This window comes from Leucoraja erinacea, chromosome 17 (assembly GCF_028641065.1).
Source record: "Leucoraja erinacea ecotype New England chromosome 17, Leri_hhj_1, whole genome shotgun sequence".
Classification (NCBI taxonomy): Eukaryota; Metazoa; Chordata; class Chondrichthyes; order Rajiformes; family Rajidae; genus Leucoraja; species Leucoraja erinaceus.
This window is the reverse complement of record NC_073393.1, coordinates 27,852,590-27,867,046: the sequence shown is the minus strand read 5'-3', so window position 1 is coordinate 27,867,046 and position 14,457 is coordinate 27,852,590. Positions and strand designations below refer to the sequence as shown.

General features: G+C 45.1%; 1 protein-coding gene across 2 annotated transcripts in view; it reads right to left on the bottom strand.

Moving 5' to 3' along the window:
• The window catches only part of LOC129705337 (meckelin-like), an 80,292-nt gene extending 66,062 nt beyond the window's left edge, over positions 1 to 14,230 (bottom strand). Inside the window, exons 1-5 of one of the 2 annotated variants that reach the window (XM_055648865.1) lie at positions 12,347 to 14,230; positions 3,746 to 3,828; positions 1,557 to 1,635; positions 1,003 to 1,078; positions 253 to 319 (exon numbers count right to left, since the gene is read on the bottom strand). In XM_055648865.1, the coding sequence (XP_055504840.1) occupies positions 253 to 319; positions 1,003 to 1,078; positions 1,557 to 1,635; positions 3,746 to 3,828; positions 12,347 to 12,512 (471 nt within the window). In that variant the 5' untranslated portion in view covers positions 12,513 to 14,230. The remainder of the gene's footprint in view (positions 1 to 252; positions 320 to 1,002; positions 1,079 to 1,556; positions 1,636 to 3,745; positions 3,829 to 12,346) is intronic. The other variant, XM_055648866.1, reaches the window with a different exon arrangement.
• Between the last annotated feature and the right edge of the window lie 227 nt (positions 14,231 to 14,457).

Sequence of the window (14,457 nt, the reverse complement as noted above, 5' to 3'; positions counted from 1 at the left end):
TCTATCACTCCATATCAAAGAGTCTTTGACCTGAATAGTATACTCTATCTCTTTCCACAGATGCTGCCTGACCTGCTGGGTGTTTCTGTTTTGTTTCAGATTTCCAACGTCTGCAGATATTTTTTCATTTGATTTTCAATTTGAAACTTTGTAATTCCTGACAGGTTTCAAGCAATGTTTGCCAGAACTCTAACACAAACACAAACTCTACTCGGACTACTCCAGTGGTCCCCAAACCAATAAGTTGCTCACCAAGTTGTTAGATGGACACGTACAACTGTTGGTGGTCCAAATGAAAGTTTCATGGCAGGGGATACACCTGCAGAGAGAGAGAAAACGCACTGATGACCAGGACTGATCCAAGCTTTAGTAGTAAACAACATAGAGACAATACACTGCAGATGTTGGTTTACCAAAAGAGAAGGCAAAATGTGCTGGGGTAACTCAGTGGGTCAGGCAGCATCCTCACCTACACTTTGTCACTTTGGTAGTAAACAACACAAGTAGACAATAGTGGGAGGCACGGTGGTGCAGATGTAAAGTTGCTCCCTTACAGCACCAGAGACCCGGCTTCTATCCTGACCACGAGTGATGTCTGTGTGGGATTTGTACGTTCCGTCTGTGACCGCATTGTCTTCCTCCAGGCGCTCCGGTTTCCATCCACATCCCAAAGACGTACAGGTTTGTAGGTTAATTGGCTTCAGTAAATTGTCCCTAGAGTGTAGGATAGAACTATTGCATGAGCGATCGTTCTTCAGCGCAGACTTGGTGGGCCAAAAAATTCAGCTAATTCCACGGTGTCTTTCTAAAACTAAAACCATACAGATAATACACACACACACGAGCCATGAAATGGGCCAAACTGCATGGTCGGACAGTGAACACCCACCAAGCTCATGTTTGATGAGCCAAATGGCCTCCTTCTGCACTGGACTGGTTCCAAGGACCCAGACAAGTTTAGCTGTGAACAACCTTATTATCCATGCACAGAGCAGGACTTACATGTTCCCCAAGGCGTTGGGCACAGTCTGGTTGGTACATGCTTGACAGTTCGCTGTCCTCAAAGGCAAATTCTCCACTGCAAAATAGAAGATTGTGATTTCTCTCTGAGAATAAATTACACTTTGTCTAAAGTGCTTTAGATCGCGCTTAGGCCCAACACGATACTGAGGAGGAATGAGGAGAAAATAAAAGCCATGGGGCAGCTATTGCTTCCACTAGTGGGAGAGTCCAGGACCAGAGAGCATAGTCTCAGAATAAAAATACGTACTTTTCGAATGGGGATGAAGTGGAATTTCTTCAGCCAGAGGGTGGTGTAACCGTGGAATTCATTATAACAGAAGGCTGTGGAAGCCAAGTCAATGGGTGTTTTTTAATAGGAATGATAGGTTTTTGATTAGTATAGTGGCAAAGGTCACGGGGAGAAGGCAGAAGAATGGGGTTGAGAATAGATCAGCCATGATTGAATGGCCGAGCAGACGCGAAGGGCCGAAAGTGTCTTTTTTTGTGAACCAGCATCTAGTTCCATGTTATATAAACCTGCGAGGAAGTCTTACCTTGGACAAGCGAGCCTCCACATTGCTTGCAGTTTGGACATGCCAAACAGAGCCTCCCATCCACCGACACAACTTGATTCTGTACAGCCAGCAAAATTAACATTGTTAGCACTTTGCATTTCAGGCAATAGAAGCCAACAGCACAGGAGGAATGATGATCATGAGTTTCAATAGCAATGCCAAGGCAAAGGACAACAGGTCTTGAAGGCCAAGATAAGTCTACGTTGACTGAATAACATGCAACAAAAAACTTTTCACTGTACCTCGGCACATGTGACAATAATAAACGAGACTAAACTACATTATTAAGAACTTTGAAATGTTAGGCTACAATCTCTGGCCAATAACCTCAGGGTTACTCTACACAGGCACAATCATACCCAAGTAGAAGCGTGTACGCAGAGTAATTTACACAAGGGACGTGACTCTTGTGTACTGCCTCGGTGTAAACTACTATTCTTACACCAATATATTTGGGTATGACTGTGCTTTTGTAGAGTAAGATTTTAATGAATTATATGCAAAAGAAAATTCCACTGTACCTAGATACAGGAGACAATAAAATACTATTGAACCAATGATAGGAATTTTCTGCTCAAGGGGGCGTGGAACACATCGCCTGGGATGGAGGTGGAGGCAGATACAATAGTGTTGTTTAAGAGGGGTTTGGATAGGCACATGGAAGTGAAGGGAACATAAGGATATGGATCATGTACAGGCAGATGAGATCAGTTGGTTGGCATCATGTTCGGCACAAACATTGTGGGCCAAAGGGTGCATTTTGTGCCGTACTGTTCTGTGTTCTCTGCAAGTATTCCTGGATTATTGGTGTTGGCCTGGGGTTAGGACGCCACATAACAGCTTGGTGGCTACAGCCGAGTGCTTGTGTGGGCATTTAATCTGAAATGTTGGACTGAGTATTATTTTAAGTATTGTTGCATTTCACTTTGCCACCAAAAACAAAGAATCAGACGTTTCCAGCCCAGAATGGTGGCACCTTGGCGGAGCTGGTAGAACTTCTACCTCACAGCGCCATGCACCTGGGTTTGATCCAGATCTCGGGTGCTGCCTGTGTGGAGTTTGCATGTTCTCTCTGTGACTGCATTGTTTTACTCCTGGCGCTCCAGTTTCCTCCCACATCCCCAAGATACGCAGGTTTGTTTATTAATTGACCTTAAAAATTGCCCCTAGCGGGTCGGGAATGGATGCGAAAGAGGGATTACATCAAACAAGTTGAAAGGGTGATGGAAGGTCAGCATGTAGTTGGTGGGCCGAAGGGCCTGTTTCCATGCTGTATCTTTCAATCAATTAAGGGGGCAATTTGGCCTGTTGTGTATATCCTCACTAGAAATGGACACTTCCTAGATCTAGGTCCATAGACCTTCAGGTATCAGTATTTCATGTTGTCATCAAGGTAGTTTTTATTAAAAGTGAAGTGTCTCCTCCTCTGCCCTGTAAGGCAGTGATGTTTAGTGGACTTCTTTCTGGGATATTGTAAGTGCATCAGGTTTACCGGACAGTTAAAGCCCATTTAATCTCAGCAAGTGAGTGGAGAACGTAGAATATAGATCAGGACAACAAAGGAACAGGGCCCTTCAGACTACAATGCTTGTGCTGAAAATGATGCCTAGCTGGACTGATCTAATCTGTATAGGAAGTAACTGCAGATGCTGGTTTACATCTAAGATAGACACAAAATGCTGGAGTAACTGGGCAGGTCAGGCAACATCTCTGGAGACGATGAATGGGTGACGTTTTCGTCCAGGACCCTTCTTCAGACAGAGGCAGGGGAGAGGGAAACTAGAGGTATGAAAAGGTTCCAAACAAATCAGAGCCGGCAGCGATGACCAAGGAAAGGTAGAGCCCACTATGGTCCATTGTTGGCTGTGGAAGAGGTGATAATTAACAGATATATGGATGCCAACAATGTATCTAGCAGGATGACTCGGGTAGGGGAGGGGTGGAGAGCGAGGAAATGTGATCCCTATACCTCTATTCCCTGCACTTCTATCTAAAATCCTTTTAGATGCCACTATCGTGTCTGCCTCCACCACTAACCTCGGTAATGCATTCCAAGCTCCCCATCACCCTCCGTGTAAAGAGCTTGTCCTGGACATATCCATTAACCTTTCCCCCTCTCACTGTATAGCTATGCCCTCTAGAATACCCATTGTCCCGTGGCCACTTACGTCTTGGTTGCACAGACTGCACTCTGCTATGGGTGATCCAGTGTCAACCATGGTGTAACCAACTTTACAGATGCAACGGAGTCCTGCAGTAAAGATAAGCAGTTATCAGCGAATTACATGCACTTTTGAGCAGTCTGTGACTGCATTTCCATTAGAAACTGATAGAGCTGCTGCCTCACAGCACCAGAGACCCGGGTTCGATCCTGATAACGGCTGCTGTCTGTGTGGAGTTTGCACGTTCTCCCTGTGATTTCATCGGGTACTCCAGTTTTCTCCCACGTTCCAAAGACATGCGGATTTATAGATTAAATTGGCCCTCTGCAAATTGTCCGTAGGGAGTGGATAGGAATGCGGGATAACATACAGCGAGAGTGAACAGGGTGGTCGGTGTGGGCTGAAAGCTGTTTCCATGCTGTATGTCGAAAATTAAACTACAACTAAAAACTAAAGAAAAGTACTAACTAAGCATCATTTTATCAGATTATTCATATTTCCAGCAATTCCTACATCCATCCATTCTAGACCCCCAAAGACCGCATTGCTCTGGAACTGAAAACCAATTGTCAGTGAACAGTGAATGATGATCCCATCTCTATTAAAAGAAAGTCCACTTATTCACACTATAGTCAACTGTCTACCAGTTCTATGAAGGTGAGTCAGGGACTGGAAGGAGACTACAGGGCAACCAGCTACATTATCAGGCCCAGAAAAGTAGTCGCAAAGGTCAGTTCTGTCCCAACACACAATAAGCGATCCAAGTCCAAGTTACATTTATTGTCACATGCACCAATTGGTACAGTGAGATTTGAATTACCATACAGCCAAACGAATAAAACAGAACACAATACACGATAGAGTTTAACATAAATGTCCCCACACAGCGGAATCAACGGTCCCACTGTGAGGGAAGGCAATAATGTTGTCAAGAAAAGTTTAATCAAAGATCCTGTAAGAAATCTGGAAATTTTCCTCTATGCCAGTGTTATATCACAGACCAGAGGACTTAGCTTTAAGGTGAGAGGGGCAAAGTCTAAATGAGATGTGCTGGGCAAGTTTTTCTTTACACAGAGAGTGATGGGTGACTGGACTAGCTGCCAGGGGCAGTGGTGGAGGCACATACGATGATTGAGGCTTTTAGATAGGCACATGGATATGCAATGAATGAAGGGAGCAAGCAGAGATGATTAGTTTTACTTGGCATCATGTTTAGCAGACATTGCAGGTTGAAGGGCTGCACTGTTCTACGTTCTATGATCTTTAGTTTTAGTTTTAGAGATACTGCGTGGAAACAGGCCCTTCGGCCCACCGAGTTCGCGCCGACTAGTGATCACCCTTATGCTACACACTAAGGACAGAACAAGTAAGGGCGGCTGCACATGCCAGCTATGTATCTCACACAAACATCTATAGGCACTTAATTAATATTGCCCACTATGACCTCCATGCCTGTGCAAGGGATCCCGTCCGGGGGCTTGTGATGCCAGCAGACCCACCAACATATCATGTGTCCGGGGCCTTAGATCCAGCAACAATTTCACCATGATAATGTTGTAATTTACTAACATGGTTGAAGAGTCAAGTGTCTTTAATTGTCATAAGTGCCAACAACAGAATAACACAATTCTTTCTTGTTGCAACACAACAGGTCTGCAAACACAGTACTCATAGAAAACATAGTTAGTTTAGTTTAATTTAGTTTAGTTTAGTTTAGAGATACACTGTGGAAACTGACCTTTGGCCCGCCAAGTCTACGTCGACTAACGATCACCCTGTACACTAGCACTACCCCACACTAGCAACAATTTACAATCTTTACCAAAACCAATTAACCAACAAACCTGTATGTCTTTGGAGTGTGGGAGGAAAGCGGTGCACCCGGAGAAAACTCGCGTGGTCACGGGGAAAACATACAAGCTCCGTACAGACAGCACCAGTCAGGATCGAACCCGAGTCTCTGGCGCTGTAAGGCAGCAGCTCTACCACTACGCCACTGTGCCGGTAATAAACAAAAAAATGCAATAAATTCCAAATCTCAATGGTTATGTGGGAAGCCTTAAGTCCTTAGAGCAACCTAGACAGTTGATAGTTGAGGTTAGTGTTCAACAGCCTGATAGTTTTTGGGAAGAATCTGGAGTGTCACAGTTTTCAGATTCTTGTTCCTTCGTCCCGATGGCAGGAGTGAAATGAGAGCAGGGCCAGCCGGGAAGGGTCCTTGATGATGCTGGCTGCCTTTTTGATGCTGTGCCTCCTATAGATCCCTTTGGTGGGGTGGTCAGTACCTATGATGGACTGGGCAGTGTCCACTACCTTTTGTAATCTCCTTCGTTCCTGGGCATCAGAGTTACTGAATCAGGCTGTGATGTCATTATGTTCCCTCCAATACTCCTGCTCAAAATTGTCTGCAGACTGTAAATTGTAGATTGGCTGCTGATTAATCTTGCCTAAGACAAACTATTCAAACGTACAATCTTACGGTATCATTTTCATCTCAAGTTACCTCTGTTTTGTGGACAGTAATAAACACGAGAGAAAAAAAGATCAATTCCTTTCACTGCAGTTTTTTTTTAACTGGATAGCTTTGAGGCACAAAGCTAATAATGCAGGGGAATAAATGTTTAAGTAGCGAAGGAATGAAGAAATGGCAAAAACTAATCTAGTCAAATGGAGTTCTTTCTAAACTGTTTTTTAATCATTGCCCCCTCACCCCACTCTTTTCACTTTCCTAATTCCACTCTGAGTTTATGAGCTCGAGGTCATTCATTTAAAAGCCTGTGCCATCATTATGATTAAATTGATCATTTGAGTTCCTCAGTCTCTCTTCACAACCCAATGATCCAAGTCTGTACTGACTTATTACTTGCACTGTACTGCTGGAATTCTAATCTCAGTGAATTGGAGGCAGCCCACTCGACCTTCACAGCCGTTTCTTACCTGAAGGAGACATGCTCCGCATAGACAGAGCATTCAGAGATTTCTATATAAAGTGCTGAGTTACTCCAGCACCTTTGTGTCTTTGTTTTAGTTTAGTTTAATTTATCTTAGAGATACAGTATAGAAACAGGCCCTTCGGCCCACCAAGTCCACACCAACAAGCGATCACCCGTACACTAATTCTATCCTACACACTGGGGACAATTTACAGAAGCCAATTATAAACCCGCACATTTTTGAATGTGGGAGGGAACCAGAGAACCCAGAGGAAACCCACGTAGTTACAGGGAGACCTTACGAACTCTGTTCAGACAGCACCCATAGTCAGAATCGAACCCGCGTCTCATAATGCTGTATCTCTAAAGTCTAAACACAGCCTCATGAGTTTCAGCCAAAAAAAAAAAATTTTTTGTAGGGTTCATAAGTGATTTTTGATGGAAACAACCTCAGAGATCCAACTCCAAAGCAGATATACAATTTTACAGAACTTAATTACTTTAAACTTTACTTTAAACTTTAGAGATATAGTGAGAAAAGACGGCCATCGACCCACCAAGTCCATGCCAACCAGCGATCACCCCGGACAGTAGCATCATCCTATACACTTGGGCCAATTTACAATTTTTACCGATGCCAATTAAACTACAAACCTGTTCGTCTTTGGAGTGCGGAAGGAAACCAGAGCACCTGAAGAAAAACCCACTCAGTCACAGGGAGAACGTACAAACTCCGTACAGACAGCACACATAGTCAGGATCGAACCTGGGTCTCTGGTGCTGTAAGGCAGTAACTCTACCGCTGCACCACTGTGCCATCCAAATTAGAGATACGGTAAATCATTTGTTGGTCACTAGTTCCAACAAATGCCTGTATAAATTACCTTGAGATCTAACTCCAGTAAATTCAATCCTACTGACATTGTGGAAACAGTGTGAGCGAGGAGAACAGCTTTGACTATAGCTCAGCGTTCAACACCATCAGTCCTTCCCAACTCACCATCAAACTCAGTGGACCAGATCTCCTCCTTCCTATGAAACTGGATTCTTGACCATGACCCTACGGATGAACACCAGGCCATCATCTCCCACACCGTTTCCGATCTCATCGCCTCTGGTGATCTCCCATCCACAGCCTCCAACCTTATCGTTCTCCAGACCCAAATCTCCTTCCCAAAATCCACAAACAGGACTGCCCCGACAGACACATCATCGAGGCCTTCTCCTGTCTCACAGAACTAATCTCCAAATACCTTGATTCTAATCTATCCCCGCTTTGTCCAGTCCCTTCTCACATACTGTGAGTTCAGTCCTCTGCTCTATCCTCTCTATACCATGACTGTGTAGCCAGACACAGCTCCAACGCCATCTTTAAATTTGACAATAACTCCATCATTAAACAAGTAACGGGTAACGATGAGTCAGAGTACAGGAGGTAGATCGATAGTATGGCTGAGTGGTGCCAGAACAACCTACTTGCACCCAACGTTAGCAAGACCAAGGAGCTGATTGCTGACTTCAGGAGAAGGAGAATCGAGAACCAGAGGACATTAGTTTAAGGTAAGGGGGGAAAGATTTAATTGGAACCTGAATGGCAGTTCTACCGTTTTTTCACAGGGTGGTGGTTATATGGAGCGAGCTCCCGGAGGAGGTAGTTGAGGCAAGAACTATTGCATCATTTAAGAAACATTTAGACAGCTACATGGATAGGACAGGTTGAGAGGGATATGGGCCTGAAGCAGGCAGGTGAGACTAGTGTAGATGGGACATGTTTGTCGGTGTGGGCAAGTTGGGCCGATTGGCCTGTTTCCACACTGTATGAGTCTATGACTCTACAAGCAAAAGCTGAAGGAACGCGTGGCAATGGTTTCAAGTTCTTGGATTTATACATCTCTGGTGACCTCTCCTAGGTCAACATCTAATGATGAAGGGGTAAGCACATCATTGATAAGCGAGCCGCTCCTATCACTAAACCCCCATTCATCAACACCCCATTCCTAAGTCACCCCACCCAGTCTGTCACACCTCCACCTCCCCCATCTACGCTCACACTCCACTTCTCCACACTGCTCTTCCACCATTCCCCAACTCCCTATCACTCCCCCATCTCCTCCTCTACTCCCCCATCTCCTCCTTCACTCCCCCATCTCCTCCTTCAACCCCCATCTCCTCCTTCAACCTCCATCTCCTCCTCCACTCCCCTTCAACCCCCCCATCTCCCCCTTCAACCCCCATCTCCTCCACTCCCTCCTCCACTCCCCCATCCTCCTCCTTCAACCCCCATCTCCTCCTTCACTCCCCCATCTCCTCCTCACTCCCCCATCTCCTCCTTCAACCCCCATCTCCTCCTTCAACCTCCATCTCCTCCTTCACTCCCCCATCTCCTCCTTCACTCCTCTTCACTCCCTCAACCCCCACTTCACTCCTCCAACTCCTCTTCAACTTCACTCCTCTTCACTCCCTCAACCCCCACTTCACTCCTCCAACTCCTCTTCAACTTCCTCCACTCTCCTTCACTTCCCTGAATGCTCCTCCACATTCATCACTTGCCCATTGCCCCAACTCTTCCTCCATTCATCATCCTCCCCATCTCCCCACAATGTTGGTTCAGGGCAGGGGATGCGTATAACTGCCATATACACCTGCTGTTAACCCCACAAAGAGCCAGGAGGCCGCAGTTAAAAGGAGCGTCTGGGCCTTTTCAGCCATGCTCTCGTTTCCCTCAGGAATCCACTCTGCTCCACCGTGTAACTGACATAAGCTTCCTCACAGAAACAATGTCCAGCTGCTCAAAGCCTTACCCTTGCTCCTTTACAGCGGAACAAGCAGATTTAGTCCAGAACAATCTGATTCTTTGCTCCTTTAAATGGTGCACGTTGAAAACTGTACAGAACTAAGGCAAATTCAATCATCACAAAGTTCGTCCAGTGGAATCCTGCACATATTAAATATTATATGATTCAAAAGCTAAGCAAAGTTTGAGGGGAAAAGCTTTTACAGACATAAAATGCTGGAGTAACTGAGTGGGACCGGGAAAAACGTTTAAATGCACTTAAAATATCCAGGTGTGGAGTTCATACATATACTTTCAGAAAGAATGCAAAATATCCCTTTCAGATAATGGCTGAAATGAGACAAATTTAATTTATCTGTACAGAATGATAACTTTCCTGTTATTGCTTACAGCAGCACAAACAACCCGACACAGTGGTGGACTAACAACATGATTTTTGCCACTGGTTCATTTAGGGACAAAAGCAACAGTAGCAGGCCATTCAGCTTCTTAAGGAGTGGGAGATTGCAAACTTCACGTGGTCCGCCCTGTTTCAACGAATGCAATCAACCTGGCGTGCACAATCAAATAAGATCAAATAGAACAAGTTGTCCTACAACTTTAGGCTGTGCACGCCATACACAAGAAGAAGAAGTATCTTGTGACATTCCTACTACCCCACCCCCAAACCCCTTGATATCTTTTTAACTAGTACTCATCTATGCTTCCACAACTAGGTGTATAATCGGGCAGCATTCCATCATTTATTAATTGAAAATACTAATCCCAAACTTCTGCATTATTTATCAGATCAAAAACATGGTTTTGTAATTATATTCTGTCAGGGTATCAAGCTTCAAGATGTAACCTCTCGTTTCAAAGGCACATTTATTCTCAAACTGACATTCGGTTTCCTAAATGTAAAAGGTTATTAAACTATAATGAACAAGCAGCCATTTATATTGCAGAGTTCAATACATTTTTTTTCTGCTCAACAACCCAAAATAGAAATCATAAATAGTCAAACAGGCAAATGTTGAAAATCAAAACCTGCAGATGCTGGAAATCAAAAATAAAACATAGTCACTCGGTAGGTCAGGTTATATCTGTGGGGACAGAAATCGAGTTTCAATAGACAATAGGTGCAGGAGTAGGCCATTCGCCCCTTCAAGCCAACACCGCCATTCACTGTGATCATGGCTGATCATCCACAATCAGTACTCCGTTCCTGCCTTCTCCCCATATCCCTTGACTCCGCTATCTTTAAGAGCTCTATCTAACTCTTTAAGAGCTCTCTGGGTCTCTATCACTGGGTCCCTTCATCAAACTTTCATCTCAGACCTGAAACAATAACTCTATTTTAGTTTAGCGATACACATAGAAACCGACCTTTAGCCCACAGAATCCACACCATCGATCGATCATCCATTCACACTATGTGTATGTTATTCCATTTTCTCATCTACTCCCTACACACTAGGGACAATTGCTAAAGAGGCCAATTAACCTACAAACCCACATGTCTTTGGGATGTGGGAGGAGACCAGAGCACCCGGAGGAAACCCACGTGGTCACAGGGAGAACATGCAAACTCCACACTGACAGCACCTGAGGTCAGAATCGAACCTGGGTCTCTGGTGCTGTGAGGCAGCGGCTCTACCAGCTGTGCCACTGTGCCACCACACCCTTTCCTCAGGCACTGCCAGACATGCTGAATGCTTTTTGCACCTCCTGTTTTTGTTTTAGTTTTCCAGCAATTTTGGGGGAAGAAAGGGGGAGGTTGTTCCAGGTTCAAGGTAACGTTTGTATGATTTAACCCCTGAATCACTATAACCCTTGCACTAACCTCACTGGCTTACTCACTGGTTTGGATTCCCCACCAGGGAAGTACCTTCTCCCAAACCGTACTTGAATCATCATAGAGATACAGACACAAGGAACTGCAGATGCTTGTTTACAAAAATACATAAAATACTCAGTTAGTGGATCAGACAGCATTCCTGGAGAACATGGATAGGTGACGTTTCAGGTCAGAACCCTTACTTCTCATCATTTTTGAGTTGTGCCGAACATGATGCTACGACCAATTAATCTCATCTGCTTGTACATGATCCATATCCCTCTATTCCCCACACTTCCATGTCCCTATCTAAAAGCCTCTTAAACGCCACCGTCATATACTTAACACTTCAAATCGGGGAGGCCTCTTACACTGAAGGAAACTCAACTCAAACCTGTCCCAAATTAGTTTAGGATTAATTTGTTGGCTGCTCTGTGCAACATGAGGACAGGCAGCCAAGACAGGGACACATCACTGCTGTCAAAACAAGGAACTGCAGATGCTGGGGTTTTCAAAAGAAAACCAAGTGCTGGAGTAACTTAAGTGATTGATCAGCAAATCAGTGCTGAAACATCACTTAGAGTGGCCAGTGGTCGGGCATACATGTTGTTGGCAGCACAGGAAGATGAGGCGTGATCTTAAAGAAGGGTACAAAATCATGAGAGGAATAGATCGGGTAAACGCACACAGTATTTTACCCAAGTACGGGAATCGAGAACCTGAGGACATAGGTTTGAGATGAAGGGGAAGGAGGAGATTTAATGGGAACCTGAAGGGTTACATTTTTACAAAAAGTTCCAGAAATGTCACGATGACTCTATGCTGGGGTATTTCTGCGGCTCAGGCGGCATCTTTGGATGATTAAGCTGCGGGAGGAGATAGTTGAGGCAGGTACTATCACAACGTTTAAGTAGCATTAAGGCAAATACGTGTGCAGGGTAGGTTTAGAGGGATATATGGGGGCAAACGCAGGTAGGTGGGACCACTGTAGATGGGGCAAGTTGGGCCTGTTTCTGCTCTGTGTGATTCTGAGAAGTGTATAAGCAAGGCCGGCATCTTACCATCGGCGCTCCGCCAGAGATGCGGGGGGCACGCTGAACACTTCAAGGCTGAGACATCGTAGTAGTGTGAGCTGGGGCAGGACTGGGGCTGGGCGAAGGGGAGCGACAGGTCTGCACTCTGCCCCGCACACAGCGCGGCCAAGGCGAGGATCAGCGCGCCCAGCATCGTGCAGTGAGTGCGGCAGCAAACCGTCTCCAGGAGCTCCCTCTGTGTACACGGCGTGGCTATGGTTTCCAAGCTCCGTGTCAGATTACACCTTCCTGCACAATCCCCTCTTCCCCGGCATCGTCCTCTCGTAGTCACACAGCAGCGAAACAGAGCAACTCCCAGCGGCACAGTGGAATGAGCAGGCAGAGAAAGTGGCAGGGGCAGGTAGAATCAGCAAATTTAAAACACACACTTGCACACGTACATGAATAGGGTCTCTACTCAAAACAAGAAGGGTCCATACCCAAAACGTCACCCATCCCTTTTCTCCAGAGATGCTGCCTGGCCTGCTGAGTTACTCCAGCACTTTGTGTCTTTTTTTGTGTATTAACCAGCTTCAGTTCTTTATTTCTACAAGAATAGGAAATACAGTGAGTGATATAGGCTAGGTGCAAGCAAGTGGCATTAGTTCATTTATACAAATTAGTAATGGGAGCTCAGCTGACATGCATGAGTTGGGCTGAAGGGCCAGTTTCTGAGCTGTATAGATCTATGTTTTTGCAGAGCCTCTAGGATGTAGATCCTAGCGAAAGGCAGAACACCCCTGCTCAATCTTTCGTACTCTCCCCAAAGTTTTGCTGAAGGGCCTGCTTCCACGTTGCATCAATCTATGACTCTAAACTTGGGTAACTCAGTGGCTCATGGTATGGAGGACATGGATAGGCAAATGTTTCGGATCAAGACCCTTCTTCAGTCTGATTGGAGTAGGGAGGGAAAGCTGGAAAATAGTTCAAGAATATGCTTCCGTTTTTTAGTTTAGTTTGTTGTCACGTATACCAAGGTACAGTGATATGCTTTTATTGCGTGCTCACCAGTCAGCGGAAAGACAATACGTGATTACTGATGAGCCATTCACAGTGTACAGATACATGATAAGGGAATAACTTTCAGTGAAAGGTAAAGCCAATAAAGTCTGATCAAAGATAGTCTGAAGGTCCCTGATGAGGGAGATAGTAGTTCAGGACTGCACTCCTGTTGCGGTAAGATGGTTCATTTGCCTGATAACAGCTGGGAAGAAACTATCCCTGAATCTGGTAGTGTACGTTTTCACACTTCTATACCTTTTGCCTGATGGGAGAGGGAAGAAAAGGGAGTGGCCAGGGTGCGACTCGTCGTTGATTATGCTGCTGGCCTTGTGAGGCAGTGTGAGGTATAAATGGAGTCAATGGAAAGGAGGTTGGTTTGTGTGATGGGGCTGAGTCCCCAATTTGCTGCAATTTCTTGCAGTCTTGGATGGACTTGGCGGCCTGCCTTAAAAATATTCAATTGCTCAGCTCCTTTTGTACCAATGTCTCAAAGCCCCTGGGACCTAAAACATCTCCTCAGTCTAAAACGAACAACTGCTTATGTATTTAACAGGCATCCATCATTCCAAATGTGCCCTTAAGAGGAAACATCCTCTCCACATCGACCCTCTTAAGACCTTATATATTTGACGGGTTCCAGAAATTTCATTGCTTACCTGCGGCAAAGATTCTTCCATCGTTAGCTTCATATTCTATCACTTCCCATAATGTATAAACCATTCCTCAATTTAAGATGTAGAAAGAAGAAACCACAGATGCTGGTTTACAAAAAAAAAGACACAACATGCTGGAGTAACTCAGACGGCCAGGGAGCATCTCTAGATAATGTGAATAGGGTCTGAAGAAGGGTCTGGACCTGATACACTTATCCATGCTCTCCAGGGATGCTACCTGACTGACTCCAGCACTTTGTGTCCTCAATTGAAGATAGTTTGTTCTTGATGGGGCTGTTTATCTAGCGGGGGGCCTCATGGTTTGGTGATAAGGCATGCACACATCTTTTGCAACCAATACATGTGTACACATGTGAACATCACCCACCTATCTTCATTCATCCGTGGAGATCGTTGTTCTGAGTGTCGGCCGCATTAAGTAAA